The sequence below is a fragment of the Aptenodytes forsteri genome, unplaced genomic scaffold (genome assembly GCF_000699145.1).
Source record: "Aptenodytes forsteri isolate BGI_AS27 unplaced genomic scaffold, ASM69914v1 Scaffold870, whole genome shotgun sequence".
Taxonomy (NCBI): domain Eukaryota; kingdom Metazoa; phylum Chordata; class Aves; order Sphenisciformes; family Spheniscidae; genus Aptenodytes; species Aptenodytes forsteri.
Genome location: NW_008795708.1, coordinates 515344 through 538876, shown reverse-complemented (window position 1 = coordinate 538876; position 23533 = coordinate 515344). Strand labels below are relative to the sequence as shown.

At 37.5% G+C, this 23533-nt stretch overlaps 1 protein-coding gene across 1 annotated transcript in view; it reads right to left on the bottom strand.

Annotated features, from left to right (window-relative positions):
- IQSEC1 (IQ motif and Sec7 domain 1) overlaps nucleotides 1-23533 on the bottom strand; it is a 152488-nt gene that overhangs the window by 44922 nt on the left and 84033 nt on the right. The window contains exons 2-3 of the mRNA XM_009283286.2: nucleotides 5659-5941; nucleotides 637-1901 (exon numbers count right to left, since the gene is read on the bottom strand). Coding sequence (XP_009281561.1) covers nucleotides 637-1895 — 1259 coding nt within the window. The 5' untranslated portion in view covers nucleotides 1896-1901; nucleotides 5659-5941. The remainder of the gene's footprint in view (nucleotides 1-636; nucleotides 1902-5658; nucleotides 5942-23533) is intronic.

Genomic DNA, 23533 nt, shown 5'->3' with positions numbered 1-23533 from the left:
GTTGAGCCTGGGAAGAAGGGAGGGGGGGGGGAAGGTGTTTTAAGATGTAGTTTTTATTTCTCATTATCCTACTCTGATTTGACTGTTAACAAATTAAATTAATTTTCCCCAAGTTGAGTCTATTCTGCCCGTGACGGTAATTGGTGAATGATCTCTCCCTGTCCTTACCCCGACCCACGAGCCTTTCGTTACATTTTCTCTCCCCTGTCCAGCTGAGGAGGGGAAGTGACAGAGCGGCTTTGGTGGGCACCTGGTGTCCAGCCAGGGTCAACCCACCACAAATACCTACATGATTAGGGCAGGAAGAAATTTGAATTTGTTATAACACCAAAAATGGATCAGGATTAAGCCACCATATTTTTCAACAAGAAAGGAATCCGATCCATCCTCTTCAATAGTTTACTACCATATATATACACATGATTATATTTTTTCTTTTCCCCTGAAGCTGTTTAACTATGAAGATGTCAACTTTAAGTACTCTAACATGAATGGTCACCACGAGCAGCTTATTTTTTCACTGAAAAGTCAACATCAGACACCAGTCTTACTTATCTGATACAAGAAAAATATTCCTGGTTCAGTGGCTATGTTTCTACCAAACTCAGAGAGAAAAGGAGTAAACGCTGTACTTACTTGTTAAAAAGGTTCAGTCCAATCCTATAATGGCGTTTCCTGATAACATCATTACTGAAGGCAGGGGAATCCCAGCTGTTGCGAGTTTCTTTGTGGTATGTTTGTTTGCTCAAGGTTTGCTCCCTTAGGCTGTCTCTAGAAGAAGATTCTGAGCTGCAATTTATTGTATCATTAGAGTTGGAAGTGCTGTTGATGCTGTCATTGTCTCCATCAGAATAATCAGACTCTGATTTGCTTTGCCTGTTTGCTGTGCCATTGATAGCTAAATGACTATCTATAGGCCTAGCCCTATGTCTTGCCTCCTGTTCCTCTCGGGATATAATCTTGGCAGGAATACTGTGAGGGATGTGTTTTGGGCTTCCTTGTTGACTAGTGATCCCTCGGTCATAAGCATTTTGTCTCTTTAATGAACCTCTCTCTGAGCGATCACTCAAGTCCACTGAACTGTCACTGGGTGGCTCTATAGTTAGCAATGGTAGATGATCCATTCTCATCCTCTGTTCCTGACATTCCAGTGACGGGGTACTCCTGCAGCTCGTATCAGTGTCTATCTTATCATCTTTGTGGGTCATGGACCAGTACTCTTGTGAAGAGTTCACAGACCGGAGCCTCAAATCAGATTCTGTACTGGACGGTCTGTCTACTGACTGGGAAAGTGGAAGGGGTGGAGATAACTCTTCTTCATCAATATATAATGTAACATCACTGTATGACGCTGTCATCTCATCAAGCTTCCTGTGATCCACATTGTGAATTGCTGGCTTAGTTTGAGCACAACTATCCCTTTCCATTTCACGACTTCTGACTTGATCTGGAGTCTGGATTTCATCAGAGTGTAGACTACGGCAATTCAGTGCATCATCAATAGACTCTGCAAGGGACTTCACTTGCCTGGAAAAAGCATCCTCCAGTTCTGTTATAGCATCAGCAAAATCAGTAGATGCTGCTGGAGACTTCATTGTAGCTGACTCTCCCAGGTCACCACATTCAGACTGTACCAGGGATCCCAGCTTTGACCCATCATTTGTAACAGAAACTTGTTTTCCTTCAAAGTAAGAGCTGTGGACTTTCTCAGGTCCTTCAAAGGAAAACTGCATTCTCATATTGGACAGTACAATGCGTCTTGACATACGATTTTCAGACATAGAACTTCTAAGACGCTCAAAATTTTTGTTCATCTGATACTGGCGAAAAGCTGTTTGTATGGTACGAGCAGCATGTCTAGTTATGAGACGGCCTCCATATTTCCGTTCTAGCATTTCCACCTGTGGAAGGGTGAACACAATTACTTGTAACTTGATGCAGGTTAGAACAAGGTTAAAGTATAACAAAATTTCTTTTAACAACTTTAATTTTCAGAAATTTTTCAAAGTGTATACTGGTTTTGAAAGTAAAAACTCAAAGCTCCAGACTAACAACTGCACAAATGGTGAACCAAACAGTCATTCACAAGTTCCACCATAAAAATACAGACAAAAATATGACTATGTGAATACTGTCATATAAAATTAAGGTGCTGGAAATTTGTGTGTGTGTGTTTAAATTTTGGTTTTCACACATTAGCATTGGTGTGTCCATGTCAAAGCAGACCAGATAGCACTCTAATGCAGCATAATGCAGTCATTCTTTCTCTGTAGGGACAACTGTAGAGAAGTGAAATCCAAGTATAATGCAAATTGCCATATTTTGGGAGTAAATTCTAAAAGTGGCCATCACCTTTCCAGACATGCATCGCTTTCTATGTGAATAAAAACCAAGTAGCATCGTTTCACCCAGGCCTGATATCAAAGCAAAACTGAGCCTCCCAGACCATACGCTTCCAGAGGGGTTTCTCTGATAGAATATCCACATACACAGTCTTCCTCAAACCAAGAACATATTTCAGACTTTCTAAATACAAATTCAAATCTATTTGCATTCTTGTAATAATTTGCATTCTTGTGTAAAACACTCAACATTGCCAGTGTTTCCAATTAACAGAATGAATATGCAAAATAAATACATTATAAATTCTATTAATTTAACCTAGTGAAAATGACATGTCAATACTTTTGGAATACTCATTAGATATTTTCAAACCTTTCCTTCCAAAACATGAAAAGCATCGCTTATTTAAAAAACACTGAACAAGATGAATAACTAGGTTTATTTCCATTTTTTTTCCCAATATTTAATTTCTGTTCTGATCAGTCTTTGATGGATCCATATTATTCACAAACACAAAACATACATCACAAATCAGTATGTTTAGTACTACAATTAAACCCACCATTTTTCTGGCAGCATTTTTTTGTAAGTCCATGCAATTTTCATAAAACTCCAATGATTCAAAAGTCATTTCTCCTCGCTTGCAAATCCAGGTACCCTTTTTCATTAGACACCACGTTTTAATTACTTATGTTACATGCACGTGCACACACAACCTCTCCTCCTCACACTTTGGAGATCTCTGCAAGTAATTGTTAAGTTCAGATATTGATGTTCAGAGGGGCTTCATCCCCCTTCTATGGAAGGAACTAAATGCTACTAAAAATATTTTCTAGTCCATTATGTCTACCATTTGGGAGTAGTTGATGCATTTCTTTCAGTGCTATTGCCTGGTTCAGCAGCTCCCATTCCCCTTCCACATTAAAGATGATCTTTTTGGCTCAGTGTTTTTAAATGTGAATCACTAATTTTTTTTAAATTTTTTTTTTTATTCTATATGCAAAAAATATTATGCACCATTATTGGCATAACTGAGGAGGCCAACTTCTCCGATGGGCTCAGATCAGGATTACTGCTAAGGAATTGTTCTTTTGACTGTATCTTGAAACTTCTTTTAACTAAGCTCAGAAAGCCGTGACTGACCTCTGAGCTGGGAATCTGTAAATCTCTGCATAATTTTCTATAGTTTGTCTTTAAAATACTGTTTAGCCTTTCACCCCCAAATGGGGTGAATTAAATTACCCCCACATTTGCACATATCGAAGAGGCTGTGAGGTTACTTGTAAGGCATTCTGAAGATCAAAAAAATTATTAAGAACTTCTATCACCACCCTGCCACTGCTGCCACACATTTGCTACTACTTCTATCTGTAGTATACATTAGGTCACATGTGTTTAAATAAATTGTAAGAGATTATATTGCTGGCCTAATCTCAAAACAAATGATGAATTGTTAAATTTAGTTGTCCTCTCAAAATTAATTGTCAAACCTAAAGAAAAGAAAACTGGCATAGCTGGTGTGAAAGAATAAAACAAAGAGTAATATTCTATAAAAAAAATTATCTGGACTTCATTCTTGCAAACAGGCTGTTGTCCTACATGTTTACACAGAAAATTACATCATCATTGATTATCATAAATTAGAGGGGTTTGGTGGGAATTTTAATTGAGACTATTTCAGAATTTGCCTAGATGATTTACTAGACTTGTGACTAATATTTGTATTAAATTTTAATACATATTTAATGCACCTTTTAATGCATATTTAATGCATGTTGCCTTTAGGTAAAGCCTTGGACATTTTCCTAAATAGTTTTTAAGTATCTTCTGAGATTTCAGTGAGAGCTTTTCAAGAGCAGTAAGCAACTCTTCAGTATCAAGCTTCCTTTATGTATCATTGTCACTTTTTATTGTGTAGGACTCCCCGAACAAATACAAAATAACATCTGCAGTCCTCATTCTCTGTCAAACTGGCATAAAAGGACAGACGGAATTAGGCTCTGTGGAATATCTGCAGTGCAAGAGACCTCTTTAGTAAGCTTAACACTCTATATTCATCCCTTATGAGGCATCAAGCAAAAATGACTGCCAAAGGTGGAAAAGGAAGTAACGTTGTAGATCTCACAAGGAGGTCCAATTTAACAGCAGAGCTGGCATAATCTAGATCAAGAATCAGGAACTTGATATGTCCCCACTCCAATACAGAATTTGGTGAGCATAAAGGCTAAACTAAACTCATACTTGCTATCCCAAATATTGGCTTCAACTTTAAGTCAGAGCTCAAGCTCTGTTCTTCCAGGTCTCTCTGGAACAACATTATATGACTCTCCATCCTGAAATTTTAGAACAACAAACAGATGGAAAATGAGACTTAGCGCCTATAAATTTCACCGACTACCAATGTGTGGTCCAAAAATCAGGAGGAGTTCACTTCCTGTCTGCGGAATTTTGCTTGCTTCCACTTTGGCCGTGTTAACATACAAGTTGGAGTGACTATGCAATATACCACAATGATTCACAGTAAACAAAATATTCTGTGGCAAGAAAGATCTCTAACAAAAAAAAACCCAAACCACCAACCCCAACCAAAAAACACTGATGTATTGGCTACTGTTCACCTACCAGTGAAATCCAGTGCATCCTGCATATTTGCTTACCTTAAACTATTACAGCATCATTTTCAAATGATAAGTATGAACTTACATGGCAATAAACATCTTTCAAATAGGAATACATTCAGAATAAAGCTTAAAAGGAATGGCTGAGGCTGACTGTCTTACAGAAGCGCCTTTTTAGGGACAAAGGCTTTGAACACCTACATAGCTTCCATCCAGTTCTTTGTAAAGCATATAGGAGTTTTGCCTAGTTGAGTAAAACTAAGACCTTGAATTCACCCCACAGATATGAGAGAATATCAGTTGCAATAAGTTCTTCCTTTCTTTCAGCAACAACAAAGATATCCAGGTTTCAAATGACTCATTTTCTTAGAAAAATATTTTGCGTTATTACATTCTAGTACTTGTCCCAAGCATGAAATCACAATTCCTAGTAGAACTGTTTTTACTTTTAACACTATTAACATATCTTTTATGCGTTTCTTCAGGAAAGGGGGAAGGTGTATGGGACACTGAGACAACACAACACAGAAAAAGAGTCAAAAACCTCAGAAATGCTGATGTATGACTATTTTGAACTAAGTTGGTTGCAGGAAAAAAGATATTTTCAGCATCATAACTGAAGTGATGCTAGGAAAGATTTTTCCCAGCTTACAGACATGTTGCCATTGTCATAAATTAGGTAACAAAGCTCAAATACCTGCTTATCTTGTAGGTCTGAAGAGAGTTCATAGCTCTCAGAAAGTGATCTTGACCTTTTAATAGCTTCTTCCTCTGCTTGTTTTCGCAGTATGGATGTTGAGTGCTGAAGTTTCGGCCTCCGAGATCTTTGTTGTCCAGGGGAAACAGAATACAGCCCGTAAGCAGAATGATCGTAATGGTCTGGACTTATAGCTGAACTGTGTGTTATAGGTCCTTGATGGTAAGCAGATGGGCTATCCAAAGATGTGCCAGTTTCACTGCTTGGAGCTTCACCCTCAACACTAGACAGAATGAAAAGACAGGAAAATCCTCAGGTGAGCTTTGTATTCCAAAATTCTCAGCAACAAATAGCATAGTTTTGCTTAGTATCATTTTATGTAGACATCCAGCACATTTTGTTCAAATTTAGATGCAGTTAGTACAGGGTAATGTGGCTTTCATGTCAAACACCATAGTTTTCACTTTAATCTAAGCAAGTCTCTATTTCTGTTGCAGAGGTCATCTTTAGAGCATGAGTCAAGCAGGAGAATGGAGATTTCAAGCATTATTTAACTTTATACAGTAACTACTAATAACATCCTGAGTAAGTCACTTAGCAACCACTGTGTAAAATAAAACTTTTAATTTCTTACAAGACTGCTCATTTCCAAGTTGTTCTACTTCAAAATGACAGATGCTTATTTGTGTCTTTCCTTGCTTTGACAAATAAAAGCAATACTTTCTTACTGTTATATTACAGTTTGACATAAAAGGATTACTTTCATTTTACTCAAAGGAGATTTGGGATTTAATGGATCTTGTGAGCTACTGTGTTTCTAGAAACTGAAGTTGGGAAAAAGTACCTACAGGAGAAATCTCATGTATTTCTCTGTTAGTAAAAGATTGCTCCCACAGGATACTTTTGGCATGCTTTGTAGTAAAGCATCCCAAGGGATGGTGTTTCTGGCTAATGAAAGCCAAATAGTTTCAGGTAGGGAAAACACAGTAAGAGCTATCTGGCAAATAAAACACTGTTTTCACTTGAATGCTGGTATTGCTAAAAGAATAAAGGAAAGAAAAAACCCTTTATATTAAAGGAGTTGTACACAATAGGAAACATTTTAAAACTGAGTCCTAGTCAAGGTTTATCCTGAAGTACTGATGACTAGTAGTAATTTGTATTTGTTTTACATTTACAGTAGGGCATTCTCACATTGCAATAGTGTATGCACTTTCACTTCCACAGTATGTCTTTTTCACGTTTCACATAAATATTTACTATCTGCCTCATCCTGTGTACACAGAGCATTGACAGAAAAATGAAATTTTACTTTTTTTTAATCACTCAAAAGACTTAGTAAACACTCCACACATGCATGAATATAAGCATTTGCAGTACTTCCCCTACCTTTTGTTTTAGGAACAGGTACATCCAAACTCTAAAGGAGTAAAATTCCACGTTCCCACCACGCCCTGTATTTCTTATTTTGCTTTCATTCACATGTATACGAACATAAAAAATAAAGCCCTCCTGTTGTCTCTCAGAAATGAAATGCTGTGACCCTTGCTGCACACACATACCACAGCAGTCCCTTCAACAGTTCAAAGTACAGAGCGATTTCTGAAAGAACATTCTCCACCGGACCACAGTGCCAGAAGAGATCAAGGTTAACGCTGGCAAAACTCTCCTAGCTTGAACAGTGTGTACTTTTTGAAGCGAAGGAGAAAAAAAACCCCTCAAATGTCTCAAAATGTTTCTATAAACATGTAAAACTGAAAGCAAGTCCTCTTTCTGTGCCCATCAAAATATGACTCTACCCAAGGGTATTTTCAAACATACTTTACCCAAGCTGGAAATATTTTCAGTGTGCACACATCACTTTTTCCAAAAAGGAAGTTGACAGGAAACTAATCCCTTTCCCTCTGTGATACAGCTGGCTTTCAACTTAAAAATGATAAATTATCCAGAGTTTTGCTAGTGACATTGAAACTGTGTAACCACCCATTAAAGACAAACAAATCATTCTCTCTAAAGTATCCATTAAAGAAATTACTACATACTGAACTGCTTCACATTCTCTCTTTAAATACTAAAATACGTTTCTCTGTTCTGCTAACTGTGAGGCCACACTATTTTGTACATCACAGGCTCCTAATTACAAGCTTATTTGTAAGTACTTTTCATACAAGTAAGGTAAATTGGTTTTTAACAGGAAGTCAGGAATTATCACTATTTCCCCCTTCTTAGGTTCTGTGAGGTTTTTTGCCTTCCTCGCCCTTAAATGGTGAACTATTTAATAACCCTTCCACACTGATTATAATCTCATGTTGACACTTTAATAATGGTACCTTCAATGGATCACTTAACCTTTTCATCAACAAAAAGGGTACTGCCCTGATCAGAAAAAATTGGAGAGGGGTCTGCCTGAGGCTCTGATTAAAGTTAGGGGTTTCTTCTTTATTTTTAGTTTGCGTTTTGTACTTTTTCCGGACGTAAATATGATCCTTGACTGACTGTAATGCTTGATCTTATTTTGCTCATAGGCCTATTCCCTGCCATCACATCTGACCTTTGAATCGGGGAAGTAATTATCTTTTACAACAGGCAGCCTCCTGCTCAACAGTACGACAGCCCTTTAAAGCAAACAAGCATGCACAGTCAGTACTGCATACTTGAAGGCTTTCTCCCATTCAGCTCTGCCTTGTCTGTTAAGAGCAGCTGAAGCTTCATACGAAGTTTCATTTCATAAAAATGAAGCTCCACTGACAAAGAAAAGCAGCTTGCTTTCTACTTCTTACTACTTTACATATGCTTAGAAAAGAAAAATATTTCAACAAATATGACTTGTGTGAAGCTTTAAGGATGACAAGATGCATTGCTCCACTATGGAGGAAGTACACCCAGAGCAATGTGGGACAGGAGCGTGGAATTGAGAATCATCCTGCCTGTGTCTATTTTGAAAGACTGTATGCTAAAAAGGGTACCTTTGCTTCAAAACAGACTCAGAACACGAGCCAGTCACTGCAGGGTTACAAGGGAGATTTTTATCTATCCACTTATTAAAAATGCCAACATACAAAAACGTCAAGGGATTCTGCTCCAGGCTTGCAACAAGAATTAGAGTAAGTCCCCCTACGACTAGGGGAGTAGTTAAGACACCTCTCTAGCACTGCTTCACTTCCAGTAGCCGCCCTGCACACGTTGTCTTTCTCAGATGGGTGGAAAATTAAGTACATTAAGTACACTGCAAAAACGGACAATGTAACACTTGACCCAGTCCCAACTGGAATGAGAAAGAACTTTTTAGGAAAGGTCTCTGTTTTGAGGCATCTGGCACCTACTATACATGCCCAGTAGAATTACTGATAATTTGTGCTTAAAAAAATCCAGTGGATGAATTTGGTTCGTCTCCCTGCAATGTGCAATGGCTATTTCTAGGGAGACTGGCAATATGTTGAGTATTCCAACTGCATAATATTAGCAGAATGCAAAACAGTTGAAATTAACCTTTCATTTTTAGAACTCCGATTGTTTTATCACACTCCTGTTTCAGCAGAAAATAGACATTCATTATCTGCCGAGCCAGAAAGAGAGAAAGGTTGCTTGCCAGTATTTTACAAAGAAGCAGAGAATGGAGCAGATAAAGAGTGAAAATGGAAATTAAATATTTAAAAGTAATTAGTACTATTAATATGACTTTGCATGAACAAAACTTTAAAACAGAACCATGGAAAAAACTTTGTTTCTTTGTACATCTAAATTACTTTTTTGAACTGAGTCAGTATTTTATGAGAAATTGACACTGGAAGTTTCTTCCTGCATAAACCTCAACTTGCAATACTGTTAAAAAAACCCGAAAACACCACTGTATCAAGGAGCAACAGGGAAGAAGAAAGGCTTACAGAAAAATGGAAACAGGTTGAGTACAGTATTTTTAACATATCTCAATGGATACGTAAAACTATTGGTGAAAATCAGATTAATTTTACTTTTTCTAATGACTATAAACCAGTACTAAATACCAAACATAGATGGATTCAGGCATTTTCTTTTCTTCTGTGTATGTATGGCTCTAGACTTCCTGCAAGAGCTAAGCCACACACTCTGCAAACACTTTTAAATTAAAATACATCAGCTGAAGTGACATATGTGCATGCATGAAGGATCTGTTGGCTTCATCAGCAGGGCAGTGAGATAAGGGTCATCCCCACAGTGCAGCTAACACTGTATTTACCCAGGATGCACACTGCGCTCTAACAGCGACAGAATCAAAGCTCACTGCTCTGCCTGAATCAAAGACTAATACCAAAGTGCGGGCAGTGGCTGCCAAAAGTTGCTTTTCTAACTAATTTGCCTAGATGTCAAAGTTGAGTAACACAGTGCATGGCTGTATCTTTGGCCTAAAGTAGCATACAATAGATCCAAGCTGGCAAAATGTGAAGTAGATGTTGTTGCTAGCTAGAAAAAGGTCACCTTTTTTACAGTTATTTCCCACTATTCAGGTGATAAGTTCATTTCAAGAATTACCTAATAAGAAAAAGCTCTGTCTCCTCCTTCCCTCTGTCTAATCGCCAAATGTAGTTGTGTGGTTAGCCATGACCAAAACAAAACATTTCCTCTCCGGGCATTTAGCAGCATAAACCTGGCAGGTCTTTTCTTCCCTGACTCTCGTTTTATACCTTCAGTTATTACTTCTGATCACAGAGGCTGTAATTAGTAACCAGTACACTAAAACCACTATCACATTTTAAAACAACGTATTATTCAGGATGTTTTAATATCTACTGTTGTTCTTTGATTTATTTTTCATTTTTATATTCACACTTTCCTTTTCCTTCAAATCTTGCCAAACTTTTATCTTAGGAAAACCAAAAATAAGCACAATCAAGACAAAATTTTGAAAACAAGAAAACTTCAACATTTGAGCTTAAAATGGAAACTGGAAAGAGTCCTCAAGACCTAAATTTCAGTAAAGAACAAACCCCAAGCTTTTCCATGAGTATAGACTTACTCGTTCCACTGACAATAATGGCAAAATTATCAGAGAAGCTGCAGGTTTGTATCCACAGGCACAAGCATTTACCTCTCAGAGCAACTATACTATGAAAGAGAGAGAGATGATAACCAGAAAAGCAGAAATTCCCTTTTTACTGAGGCCCAGTAAAAAGGCCCAGTACCTTATCTTTAAAACTACATGCATGTAAAGAGAAAGTATATAATGATAACATCAGATGCAAGGAATTATTCAGTATTCTCACTCACTCCAGAAACATCACAGTTTACAAGTAGTGAAGCGTCCTGATGCATTTGTAGGACTAAAATACAAAAATAATGAGAACATATGCTTACAGAAATCATCCAAATGTTCAAACCAGTATGTTGCAGATTTAGTTTGGAACTAAAAGCAACAAAGAAATTCAACATGCTTCTAAACAATGTAAATGCCAAACCAAAACTGCATGCAACATTTTAAAATAGAACCAAAAGACCCTCCCAGCAAAACAGAGTAAATACTTAGGAAATTATTTTACCAATAAACATTCTCTGAAATCACTAGTTATTTTCATGATTCATTTAGAATGGACTTTCAACAGCGTAATATAAAGACACGAAATTGAAAACAGGCCCTAACAACTGGATGGTACGCACATGAGAACAAATCAGCATTACATTCATCCTGTAAAAAATTTGTTTTGGACATAAAGAAAAGTATGACAACATAATAAGTTTGTGGTGCTACATCTTAAAGATTTTTCCATAGCATTTTAGAGCCTGAAAAGTATGAACACAAGTTCAAAGGTACACAGAATAAATTCCTTTTCTTCTAAATTGTGGAAAGTATGCACAAGTATATGAATACAGTAAGAAAAACACGGCCAACTTAAAATTCTAGCCAGCACGAGATGGTAAAACCACTCAGCTTTGCCATGACGCTACAAGTGCTCTGTTCTTTAGGAAGCAGGCAGTTTTTAAAGCATGACTGTGGTAGAGTACCACTTGCCAGAGACAGCAGTCAAAACTCCAGGTAGTCTGCATAACCTGAATTCAAATTGAACTTAATGAAGTATTTATATGTTGATGTTATTTGTTGCAACAGTGAAGCATTTGCATGAGTAGTTCTTCATGAAATTCCTTAATCAAATCCATCCCTTCTCTAACCTGCCTACTTTTCCCTGAATCCATGTCATTCATCCCCCTCTTCAGGAAAAATGCATGAAAACCTGGTTCCCTTTAAGTCGTATCTACTGATAGAACAATTCAGCAAGCTTATTTTCTTCCTTTGTCCCAGAAGCTTTTCTGTCCCTAAACGTTAAGATGATACCTACAGCTGAAGTATCTAGATACCTAGGGACTCCGCCATATGATTTATGAGATGGATTTAAATGCAAACCAAAGAGCGAAACTTTTTGTATTAAAACCTCATTTCATAAACATGCTTCCCAGTATGCCTCACTCAAAAATAAATATCTTATATAAATAGGCCCAAATGCCCAGGAAGGAAGAAGTGCTACGCATCTGTTCTACACCAACTATCTCTTTTTGAAATCTGGAGGTTAAAAAAGTCAAACTCTGATCATAACTCCTAATTATAGATACCCACTTGAAATGGAGCCAAATTCTCTACCTAGCTCAAAGAACGCAGACCAGAAGTCACCCATGGAACTAACTCTGAGTAACAGAGAGAAGCACGATGGCAGCTGCTAGAGCAACTGGTATGGACAGACACTTCCAACATGAAGCCTGGAAAAAAACATTTAAATGGCGAAAATGTTTAGGTCAAATCTAGGCATTCCACATAGGAACAAACCTCTACAAAAGTTAATTTCTTGCATATAACTTTGTCTTTCCAAATGCACCGAAGTCCTAATTTGAATGTGAAATTTTAAATGACAATTACAAACGTAACACTGCTAACTAAAACTATGACTCCCCATACACAACTTAATCTGAACATAAGCATTCACTTGACACAAGGGTACACACCCCACTGCTTCAAAGCTGGCTTACATTTCAGTACCTGCAGTGCTTTCTGCTATAAACCAGGAGGTGTATTTAATTAAAGCTCTGATGTATGCATTGTATTATCTCAAATTACTCTCCACAAAAAGTTCTTAATGTAACTTCTTAAAATGCAAAGCTAGCCGTATGTAGTTCATACAAGCTAGTTTTTTAACATTTTTCTCCCCCCTCCCCCCCCTTACAATATTCCCCAATGGAGTGAGAACATTTGAGCAGAAGTATATTAGTAGTATTTAATTAAAGCTCTGATGTATGCATTGTATTATCTCAAATTACTCTCCACAAAAAGTTCTTAATGTAACTTCTTAAAATGCAAAGCTAGCCGTATGTAGTTCATACAAGCTAGTTTTTTAACATTTTTCTCCCCCCTCCCCCCCCTTACAATATTCCCCAATGGAGTGAGAACATTTGAGCAGAAGTATATTAGTAGTACAGTGCAACAGATTTCTCCCCCCTCCCCCCCCTTACAATATTCCCCAATGGAGTGAGAACATTTGAGCAGAAGTATATTAGTAGTACAGTTTGCAACAGATTAGAATCTAGTTCTTATTGTCATGTATGTTTTGTACTCTCTAGTAAACAAAAGTCAATTACATTAAGAACTTATGCAAATCCCCAAATTCAATAAATGCAATGACATTAACAAACCAATCTACCTTCAAATACACACTGTCAAAAGTTCAAAGCCATTATGATGGACAACTGTATTCACAGGCATTGACAAAAGCTTTGATCCAGGAAAGAAATATTGACCAACTTGTTTTACTTAGAATGCACTCTCAATTCAGCTGTTTCTGTTCAAAACAAATGAAACCTTTGAATGCACATCAAAGTAATGTCCCAGGTAATTCATCTTACTGAAGTTAAATATCATTGCAAGAAAAATCCAGACAAAATTTGCATGTGTCTCAGAAGTGTCTTAGAACACTAACAAAGCAACCGCTTCATTCTGTAATGTTCTGTGTAATAAGACTGCCGATAACAGCCAGCTTAAGTTAAAACAACCATTGACAGAGCAACCAGAGTTCCAGACCAGTACCACTATGTGCACTGCAAACCTTCATTTGCTCTCTCGTCCAAGACCTGGATTCAAAATTACAGAAAAACCCAACATCTACTCACTTGGATGCTACCAAGTTTTAATTCTCACTAAATAACCCCATAAAAGGCATTAATAAAAATGTTTTTTAAAAAAGGGCATTTTGACCCACAATCTTATATGCTATTAGTAGTAGTGGAGAGCAGGGCAAGAAAGATGAGAGATTATTTTCTCCACGCCAAAACGGAACGTAGGAATTAATGAACTCTCTCTTCTGAAATGGAGATGGCACACCAGCAAGATGAAAAGACAGCCAAGCAAAAATCTACCCAACTTCTCCATTTTAGGGAACAACCTTTATAATACTTTTAAGAACTAAGAATATCCATTTGAAAAGAGCTTACTTGAGATTATCTTCAGCTTCCGAGGAGGAGAAGGAAGGTTAAAGACCTCACACATCACCTTTGACTAAGTCAAACAGTGGCAGCATATTGGCTAGCGGACGCAAGTATTTACTACAGAAGGGTCAAACAAACCAACCAACCCACCCTCAACCAGTACCCATTTAATGCCTTATGAAGCCTACCTGCTAAAGGCAAAGCTGTATTTTATTTTCATTATTTAGCAGCTAGAAAGTAACAAAGGAGACTGACAGCATCAACAGAACTTGAGTACAGCTTACAAATGTTAGCTTCTATCTCAGGTAAAGACAGACAACATCATTCTCTGCTAATCTGCGTTAATCATCACCCAGCGTATGTTTATTCAGCAATGACCATATTCCATACTTCAAACTCTTTAAAAAAAATGGATAAAATATTATTAAAAGATAATGGCAAATATTATTAAAAGATATGGTAATAATTTGAGGCTTGTGGCTGGAGGAAGAGTTCTCAAATTTATCAGCCCAATTTTTAGAGGGTTTTTTTATGCTGACACATCAAGAGGATGAGCTGACCATAAACACACTAACATCAGAAAATGTCATGTATGCTTCAAAAGGATGCTTACCTTCTTATAGGGACTGAAGCTAAAAATTTAAGTGTAACTGTGGTATCTGACCATTTAACAAAATCTGTGAAGGTCTACCTACCACTGCAGACTTTGTCCTGTTCCTCCTCTGTAAACTTTTGCACAATAGGATAAGCTTCAGAAATCTATGGAGTTTCTCAATGCAGCTGTGGTAGAATTTGACCTCAGCTATTTATTATTTATTCAGATATATCATTCACCAACTGAAATCCTCTTATTTAGCATATCTACACTGCATACGGCATGTATTTAAGAGAGTAAGATATTAATACACATTCTACCGTTTATATCATGACATGACCTTTATACAATGCTAATTTTAAAAAGGAAGATTTAGTTTCTGCAGCTGAGAAAAAAACTGATTTGCACGCACAGCTGAAGCAGCATTTGATATAATGCAAAAATCCTTGGCATCCCATACCAGCCATCCTTGTATTTCACCTCTGTTGTGGCTTCAGCTGTTGTGTCAAGCCCATCAGAGGAAGAGGTGATACAGAATGGCACTGCTGAGAAATCAGCTTGCTGGCAATTAGGTTCTGTAAGAGACTAAATACTAGTTTCCTCTCCCCATTCAGTCCTTGGTGGATAATACTCTTCCTTCCTCTCTTATATACTGTATATCATATAAACATGAATTAGTTTAAAGATCCTTAACGAATTCCTGTTTACTGAGTAAATGAAATGTTTCAGGCACTGAAATTTTATACCTAGAACAAAACTATATTCTCATCTTAGATCAAATATACTTGATAAAGCCTATCATTTGACTCTTTTGAAGGTTTTGCCCCTTTACTATTCGAAATCATTACAAATAAGGTGCAGTATAGAGAGCTGGGAACAATTTTTGAGCAGGCCAGCCTTTCCCTTCAAGTATGTCCGTGTGCCTGGGCAGAGGGAAATTAAGAATCATCATAAACCAAAGAGCATGGTCCGCATAGCAGAAATGACAATAAAACCATCTTTTTGTATTGGACACTGTATCAGGTAAAGTCACAGATCACATCACAACTGTATTAGTTTAGGCCATATTTTCACTTAAGTAGCAAATGAATGTTATACATAAAGATCTACTTAAAACAACCAAGGGATTCCATTTCAATTAGTTAATAATATATTGTTATTATCTAATGAGGTGTGCTTTAAAACAATGTCACTGATAAACATGAAATACTTTGTTCTCTCCCTTGGATTTAAGAAGTAGTTGGCTAAAGTTCTCCCACTTTTAAGATCAGAAAGAAAGGGATTGTTCAACTTCTAGTGGTTGTTTGACTTTTCTCTGAAGTTACAGATAAACCTTATAAGGTTATAGAGCAAGGTACTTAAAAAAGCCGATCTTAAAGGAGGATGGACTGTTAGAAGTCTGATCAGAAAAAGACCTTTTATGGATCTAACTGAATCTAGAAGTATGTATAATATAAAAGTATCACTCAATCTTAAACACTGCACAAACCCTGCATTTTGACTGCCAACTACGTCGTGCCAAGTCTAAAAAAAACCCCAAAAGACAAAGAAACCCTACTAGTTTTCTCTAAGGGAGAACAATGTAATTTCGATATGCATAAACGCAAACAGGCATGGGAAACTCTCACCAGGTAGGAAAGAAAATGGATGAGAACACAGAACCCTTGTTCCTGCTTTCAGTGAAGTACATGTTGCTACCGAGTTAGTGAGAACAGGAACTGGCCTTGAGCATTCTGCACGCACTGAGAGAGGTCTGTGTTGTAACTTAGTGGAACAGAATCACTGCTAACCAGTCTTTAATCACAGGCATCCTCATAAAAGTGAGATTTTTATCCTCTGCAACACACCCAAGTTTTATATCAAAGTGTACAGAACATAATGTCTAAGGAAACAAAACGGTGAGAGATCTTTTGTTGGAAGTATGGAGTTTGGTGGAAAAGAAAATGTTTTAGATGTTACATAGATTCAAGGCAACGTCTTCAAATACAGAAGATATTTGCAGACATACTCAGAAAGATACTCTGTGCCTTACTATGCGTAAATCTTCACTCTTAGGACAAACAAAACCTCAGAAGATTGCTTACAACCTCTAAATCTGTTAAAGAGCTGACAGATGCTTTTTCTCATTCACAAACTTCCTTCCTTTTACATTTCCTCTCCGTTATGCTGAGTCTATATATTTTATAGTTCTTTCTCTGTTAGTGAGGAATTAAATGTAGGCTTTCAGTAGGACTTCTGACCCACCTCACTGATCACAATAAAAAAGTAACACAGGTAGCAATTCCTGTCTTGGAAACCTATAAATGCTATTTCAAAGCTTGCTATAAGCCAAGAACTTTCTCCTTACAAAGCTTAAAATATTACCAAATTTTAAGTTCTGCTCTATGTTCTAAATAATTTTATTAGCTACTTCCATCAGTACCTAGAAACAGAGGATTTACTGCACGTGCACAGAACAAGAGTAATTGTTAGGTTGTACTGCAGCGTGTAGCAGCTTCATTTTGATACAGCACACAGATGCCCAGTATGGCTCTTTCTCCCAGAAGCATTGATGATCTGCACTGACTTCTGCTGACAGAGCTTGCCTTAGCTGGGGGCTGCACGTCAGGCTGATCAACCACAAAAGCACATCGGGTCTAAAATGCAGAACTTGGATCATTCTTAGAATTTATAGGCTCTTTACCACGACTCAATTCATAGATCTTTCCGTAATGGAAAATGGTCTTTTAGGACAAGGGTAGAAGTCCAATTCCTGAAAACAAGAGTCACCATTTTGTGAACTGAAAATGAAATACTGTGCAAAGACAGATTTTGAAAATGTCAACCAAAGGCAGCCAGAAATGATCTTGTATAACATGCTGCACTGTGGCACCACAGGAAAACCTGAAATACTTCTTTTCTTCTAGGCTAACCTGATCAAAAACATCTTAATCATGTTTTAGTAAGAAAAAAGAATCCAAGGTTGCAACAGGTTGTCACCATTTGGCACAATTTCCAATAAATGCTGGGCAATCCTCTGTTCTCTCTCAATTTTACAAAGCATTAACTACTAGTATTAATAGGAAACTATTAGCTGTAAAGTCCCATTCTCCCAAAACTTGAGGCATTAGAATCAGCTCCTTCTTGAAACCAGTTTCTACTAAATGCACCACATCACTGGTATCTTCTAAACAAGGTTCACAGAATAAAATATAAGAAAAGAATATAGAAACAACGACAATGAACTGTCTTTCAAGAATCTAAGAACAGCTGAAAATATTATCTAGCATTCACCCTGTGAAATGTTAACTTCAAAGCATGAGAATCACCCCAGACACCTCTAGAATGGAAATTCAACAGCTGTTTCACAGCATATTGCAATACAGCAGAACCACGTAAGAAAGAAAAATAAAGATAAGTTTTATTCCCAATTGAAAGTGCCGAGGGAAGTTAGATTGAGAGGAAAGCTATTACTGAGCTGAAACATGACCAGAAAGTCAGGGGTTTATACGGGCCTGTTCTATGTACTGTTAGACTCCTAGGAACTGCAGCTGGAACAGGAACACTGCTGTCCATCTCATTTGAATGATGACTTCCTCAGCACAACCTCCCTGAACCATGAGGGAAACCCTGTCTTTGGTATTATCTTTAAAGGTAGGAGTGCTTCCAACTAAATCATCCATTCCTTCCTGAAGATTTTTCCTTGGAGTTCTGTGCAAGTACTGACATGGCCTCCTCCAACTTGACTCATGAAAACTGAAAGGATCACAACTATAATCATTACGGCTGTAGGCTACACTAAAAAGAAGACACTATTCTCAAGTTAAATACAGTCCAACATACAACTGACTAAGCTACAATGTCCATAGCCACGGCTGTATTTAACTCTCCGTGTGAACCGAGATTGAGTTTGGTCCATTCTACTGTAAAGGTGAGGAGTGAAAATTAAATTAAAGTCAAATTGTGAACTTTCCTGTAACGCAGTTTTAGGACTGGCTGTAAACATACCCTGCAACAGAAAATGCATCAGGTTTGCACTCTCACTTCCCTTACACTGCATAAAGATGACCTGGAAGGTCACGTATATATCAACAAACAGAAGGAAGTTAGTTTTCTTTTTCTCTATTCTTACCAAAACATTTAAACTCATGACACATCCATCCTTGTTAATCTGGTGAATTTTAGGGGCGACTGAAATTTTTTGGAGTAAACAACGCAAGTACCCCTCAAAACAAGCTTAGGGTTCTTTTTCTATTGCCCTGCCCTGTATGTAGCCACTTATGTAAAAGGAAGCCAAATCATAATTGTTGCTTTTAGTTTGTGCTTGCACAACATAAGGCAACAGGGAATTGGGTCCTTTGTTTTTAAGCACAAGTTTAACTCGGATGACACTGAACTACTGAAAGAATCTGATTAACAGATATACTACATCAATTTCCTGTATTAAAGGCTATCAAAGCCATCATTCTAATTTTCTGCTTCTCCCACAGGGACAAAAGGGTTTGATTTTTTTGTCATACCAAAGCTTGGAATTTTTACTTTATTTTTATTAAAGACATCTTTACAATAATTTTATGAAAATGTTTCTAGTCTTTTGTCTATTGTAAGGAAGCAAAAGAAGATTACTGCTTTACTTTCTTGTTTTCCTGTCTTTCAAAGCCATCATTCTAATTTTCTGCTTCTCCCACAGGGACAAAAGGGTTTGATTTTTTTGTCATACCAAAGCTTGGAATTTTTACTTTATTTTTATTAAAGACATCTTTACAATAATTTTATGAAAATGTTTCTAGTCTTTTGTCTATTGTAAGGAAGCAAAAGAAGATTTATTTAGCTAAATTTGTAGTCCCCTTTAACCTAATACTAGGGCTTTGTGCTACAGTGGATTAAAGCAGCATCTGTTCTCTGGAAACCTGGAGTCAAAGCACAGCAGTGCAGTAAACTTGCCATCTCTGTCTGTACCCTAACTAGAATCGTCCTTCCTCTAAATAAAATTCAGATGAATTCCTGAAAGACACAAGAAGGGCCATGTAACTAAAATATTTTTGGTTAACAAGTCTTGCTAAAAGCCCATGATCAGTAAGTATTTTTGCATCACAAAGATGTGACTTAAACAAAATCTGTATGTACATAAACTTTGACATAAAATGACAAGATACAGGATGCTAAAAATGAACTTCCAAATCCAGGGCCTGATTCTGCTCTTATAACTACACAGTCTTGTTAGACAACAGAAATAAAGAAGCAAAAGTGGGAATACGAATTTGGTCTGTGGCCCATGCTCTGTTTAAACATAAATGAAATCTAAACAAAGCACGGTTAACAAAAACAATGCACCAACACACTTTCTCCCCAAACCCATGATTCATCTCTTCATAATTCCTGTTGTTCTGTTGATCAGACAGTGTCTGGGTTAAGGGCACATCCTCATACATTTAATGTAACAAATAGAGCAATCAGGGCTCCATCTTGATTACAGTTTCTGAGGTCTCCTGCAGTTCTGTTATTAAATAAACATAAAAAGCAATAATTGATTGACAGCTACCGTGATTAAAATATGCCTGGCTCTGAAATTAATGATAAAATTGCTATTGATTCTGACAGAAAAAGAACTGTGTAAATGCTGAAGGAGCAAGAAAATTGCATCCTTAATGTCCTTCATAAATTATGGTAAATCCTTGCAATGAAGAGGCACAACAGACACAACAACCCAGCTAATCTACTTCCATGTATCATAATGCTCAAAGCAGCAGTGTGGTTTTTTTCTCCTCAAATTGTGGTCCTTCACAGTTTTTTCAAAAAATACAATATTCAAAAATACAACAACTTGAACCACTCCTTTGCACCTGTCAGAATCAGGCAGAAACTGGAAGCCGCATAGGTTTACAACAAAGAGGGTGCATTAGTCTGGATCTTGAGATTCTATGAAGGCGCAGTAGATAATTTCCAGGACATCCTTATAGCATTAATATTTCCAAAATAAAGCTGTCCTGATAGCAGGCTAAATCCAATTTTACTCACTGAGAGTCACACAGCTGAGGCTATAAAGTTAAGGCAATGCAGCGAATTGCAGTTGGAACACCACACAATAGGCAAAAGGACGTGTTTTACTAGGAAAGCAGTATCTTGCTTCTAGCACTCTTGTTTCCCAATCTTCTGCTAGAGACGCCTGACGTCTGAGTATCAGTGGTGTTAAACATCAAGAAGCACAACTGAAATATGCGAGGAGATGTTAAACACCTACAGGTAGCGTCTCCACGAGTGTTGGTTTTGGTTCAGGATGACACCTTGCATCCACCAACAGAGGACTGGCTACTTTTAGGCCAGCTTTTATAATTCACAGCTACTTCTTATTGGTGTTCAGGGCAAATACAGTTTGCAAGCATAATTAGAGTAATCACATAAGTGTGCTAATCAGCTACACAATTATGAGATCGTCCTCTTCAGAAAGTTTGATCCTTGAATTGCCATCTTTATACTTCAGAGAAACCACAATCAGTATAGAGGTAAATTGTTGTTTCAAAGTAGTTGTTCTACTGAAAGTCCTAGCATCTAACCTCTAGATCCTCAAAGGCATGAAACAATGCCAGCCTCCAAGTGATGGAAGAGTATTCTCATGAAGACTAAATATTTGGAGGAATACTTTCTATAGCCATATGAATAGAAATGCAATTCTCTCAAGAGAATTTTCATTTTGCAAATATGAAATGGTCACAGGATGAGAAAAACCATGTAAGGCCACAGGGCTGTCTATCCCAAGAAATCACTTCCCAGTTCTCAAGAGGAACACCCTGCCAACTGCTCGTGAAGATACCTTCTCCAGCAGAGAAGGTCTGCTTGCCCAGCAGTAACTCAGTGTCAACTCCTAGCAACCCTCCAATAGAGATTTGTAACAAGAACAGCAAATCAGAGCTACTGTTCAACTTGGTATTTGTACTTTTCAGGTGAAAAACTGAATCCTTGGGTTTCCTTACCTGAAAGTTGCAAATTATTCAATGAAACTGAATTGCAAATGGTTCATTAACTGCACCAGGATTCCCAGAGAGCTTCTACAGGGGCAAAGAAACAACTAAACACTGTTGGTACGCGGGGCGCTATCATTTTCACTGGTTAGCTCCAGATCTTGTTAGTATCTTTGATGATAATGTATTATTTCAGATTAGTAGAAATAGGAAAAAAATGGATGATAGCTGACTTCACACATGAAACCCCAACACTGAGCACCTATGTAACCAAGAGGAAAAAACCCAGCTGACTACTATATAACAGCACTCTCAATACCTGCAATTTCAGGAACTAGAACAGGACATCACAACAACAAAACAGATCTGGTACAAAAGTAGAAGTAAAATGGGAAATGGGTCGTTTTATTCAGCACGGCTTAAGTTCTCCCAAAGCACTAGATAGATGTAATGAATTCTGTGTTTATATGGAGGATATCTGCCACAAGAATAGACACAGTTAAATACAACCATCCAAACTAAGTACTCAGCAATTCCTCTTTTAACACATCAGGCAGAATAATCAAGTTTAACTGAAAGGAAGTGCATAGCAATGTGCAGATGAAGGAAAAAAAGTCTGAAACAATGACTGAATAGCAAAATGTAACTGTGTGAATACAGGCAAATCTGTCACTAAAGTAACATCTATGAATTACGTTTTGTAGCAAGCCATGCAAATGTAATACCACTTATGCAAACATTACCAACTCCACACAGGAAACTTACAAGCTCAACTTTATCATTTTCCCTAAGGGTAAAAACAGGCTTAAGGATCATTAAATGTGTGATTAAACTGTACTATAAAACATTTTTCTTCATCAAAACACATTTTTCCTTTCTTTTCCAGAAAAGACACTGTTGCATTCATATGTAGTTACACTGAATCTAGTCATTTCCTCCTTTTATACTTTTCCACACATGCACACACCCAATTTAAGATGTTGCCTATCTTTATTTAAATTGAGTATTTCTTTAACAGTCGATCAGCTCGGAATTTGATCAAATTATTTGGTGGAATAAACTTTCGTGATGCATTGGAGATCAATTTATTTTGCGAGTGCACTTGCCAGGATAACTATTCTAGTCTACCATAAACTACACACAATATTGCACAAGAAAAACTAGTTTGCACATCTCGTTTTCAAGTAGCTCATATAACAGAGTACTGCGTTTCTGTAATTTTGATGCACGTTATTTTAGTAGTTAAAAACATCATAAAAATAGAGACTGTACCTATTAACATGACAAATCCCATTTTCTGGTTTTCTTGCACCAGTTATTCAGTATCCCTACTTTAAAGGCCTTTGAACTAAACTTTTCCTTTTTTTTTTGGCCGAGGGCATGAGTCGCAAATGACAATTTACCCTAAGCAGTATCACTGACTTTAACGCACCTTCCCCTGCTGACAGTTACAACGCCAGGTCTCCCGGTCTCCCCGGTCGATGTCGGGCACCGGGAACAGTATGTACCAGAGCTCTGAAGTAGAACTCGCCGCTTGTTTGACACCAGTCATGTGATTTCTTGCGCTATATCAAACTCAATGAAAAGAAGCGTTTTCATGCTTGCGTACACACACGCATTTATCTTAGCGGCAATGCACACGCGAAGTCAGATCACATCCTAACAGCACCCTTCTCAAAAAGCTTCTGGCGGTTTTATACTTGGCCTGCCACCGACTAGCAACAATAGATGTACAGGTCCACTTTTGATACCACACTTAAACGACTACGATTTCAAACTTAGGTCCCTACAAGACAGACGGCGCTGCAGTTCTTCCCCCCTCCCCGACCCAGGACATGAGCTCCTGAACACCACCATCGCCAGAAAGCCGCCGGCGGCTGCGACCGCCGTGCGTTCACGATCA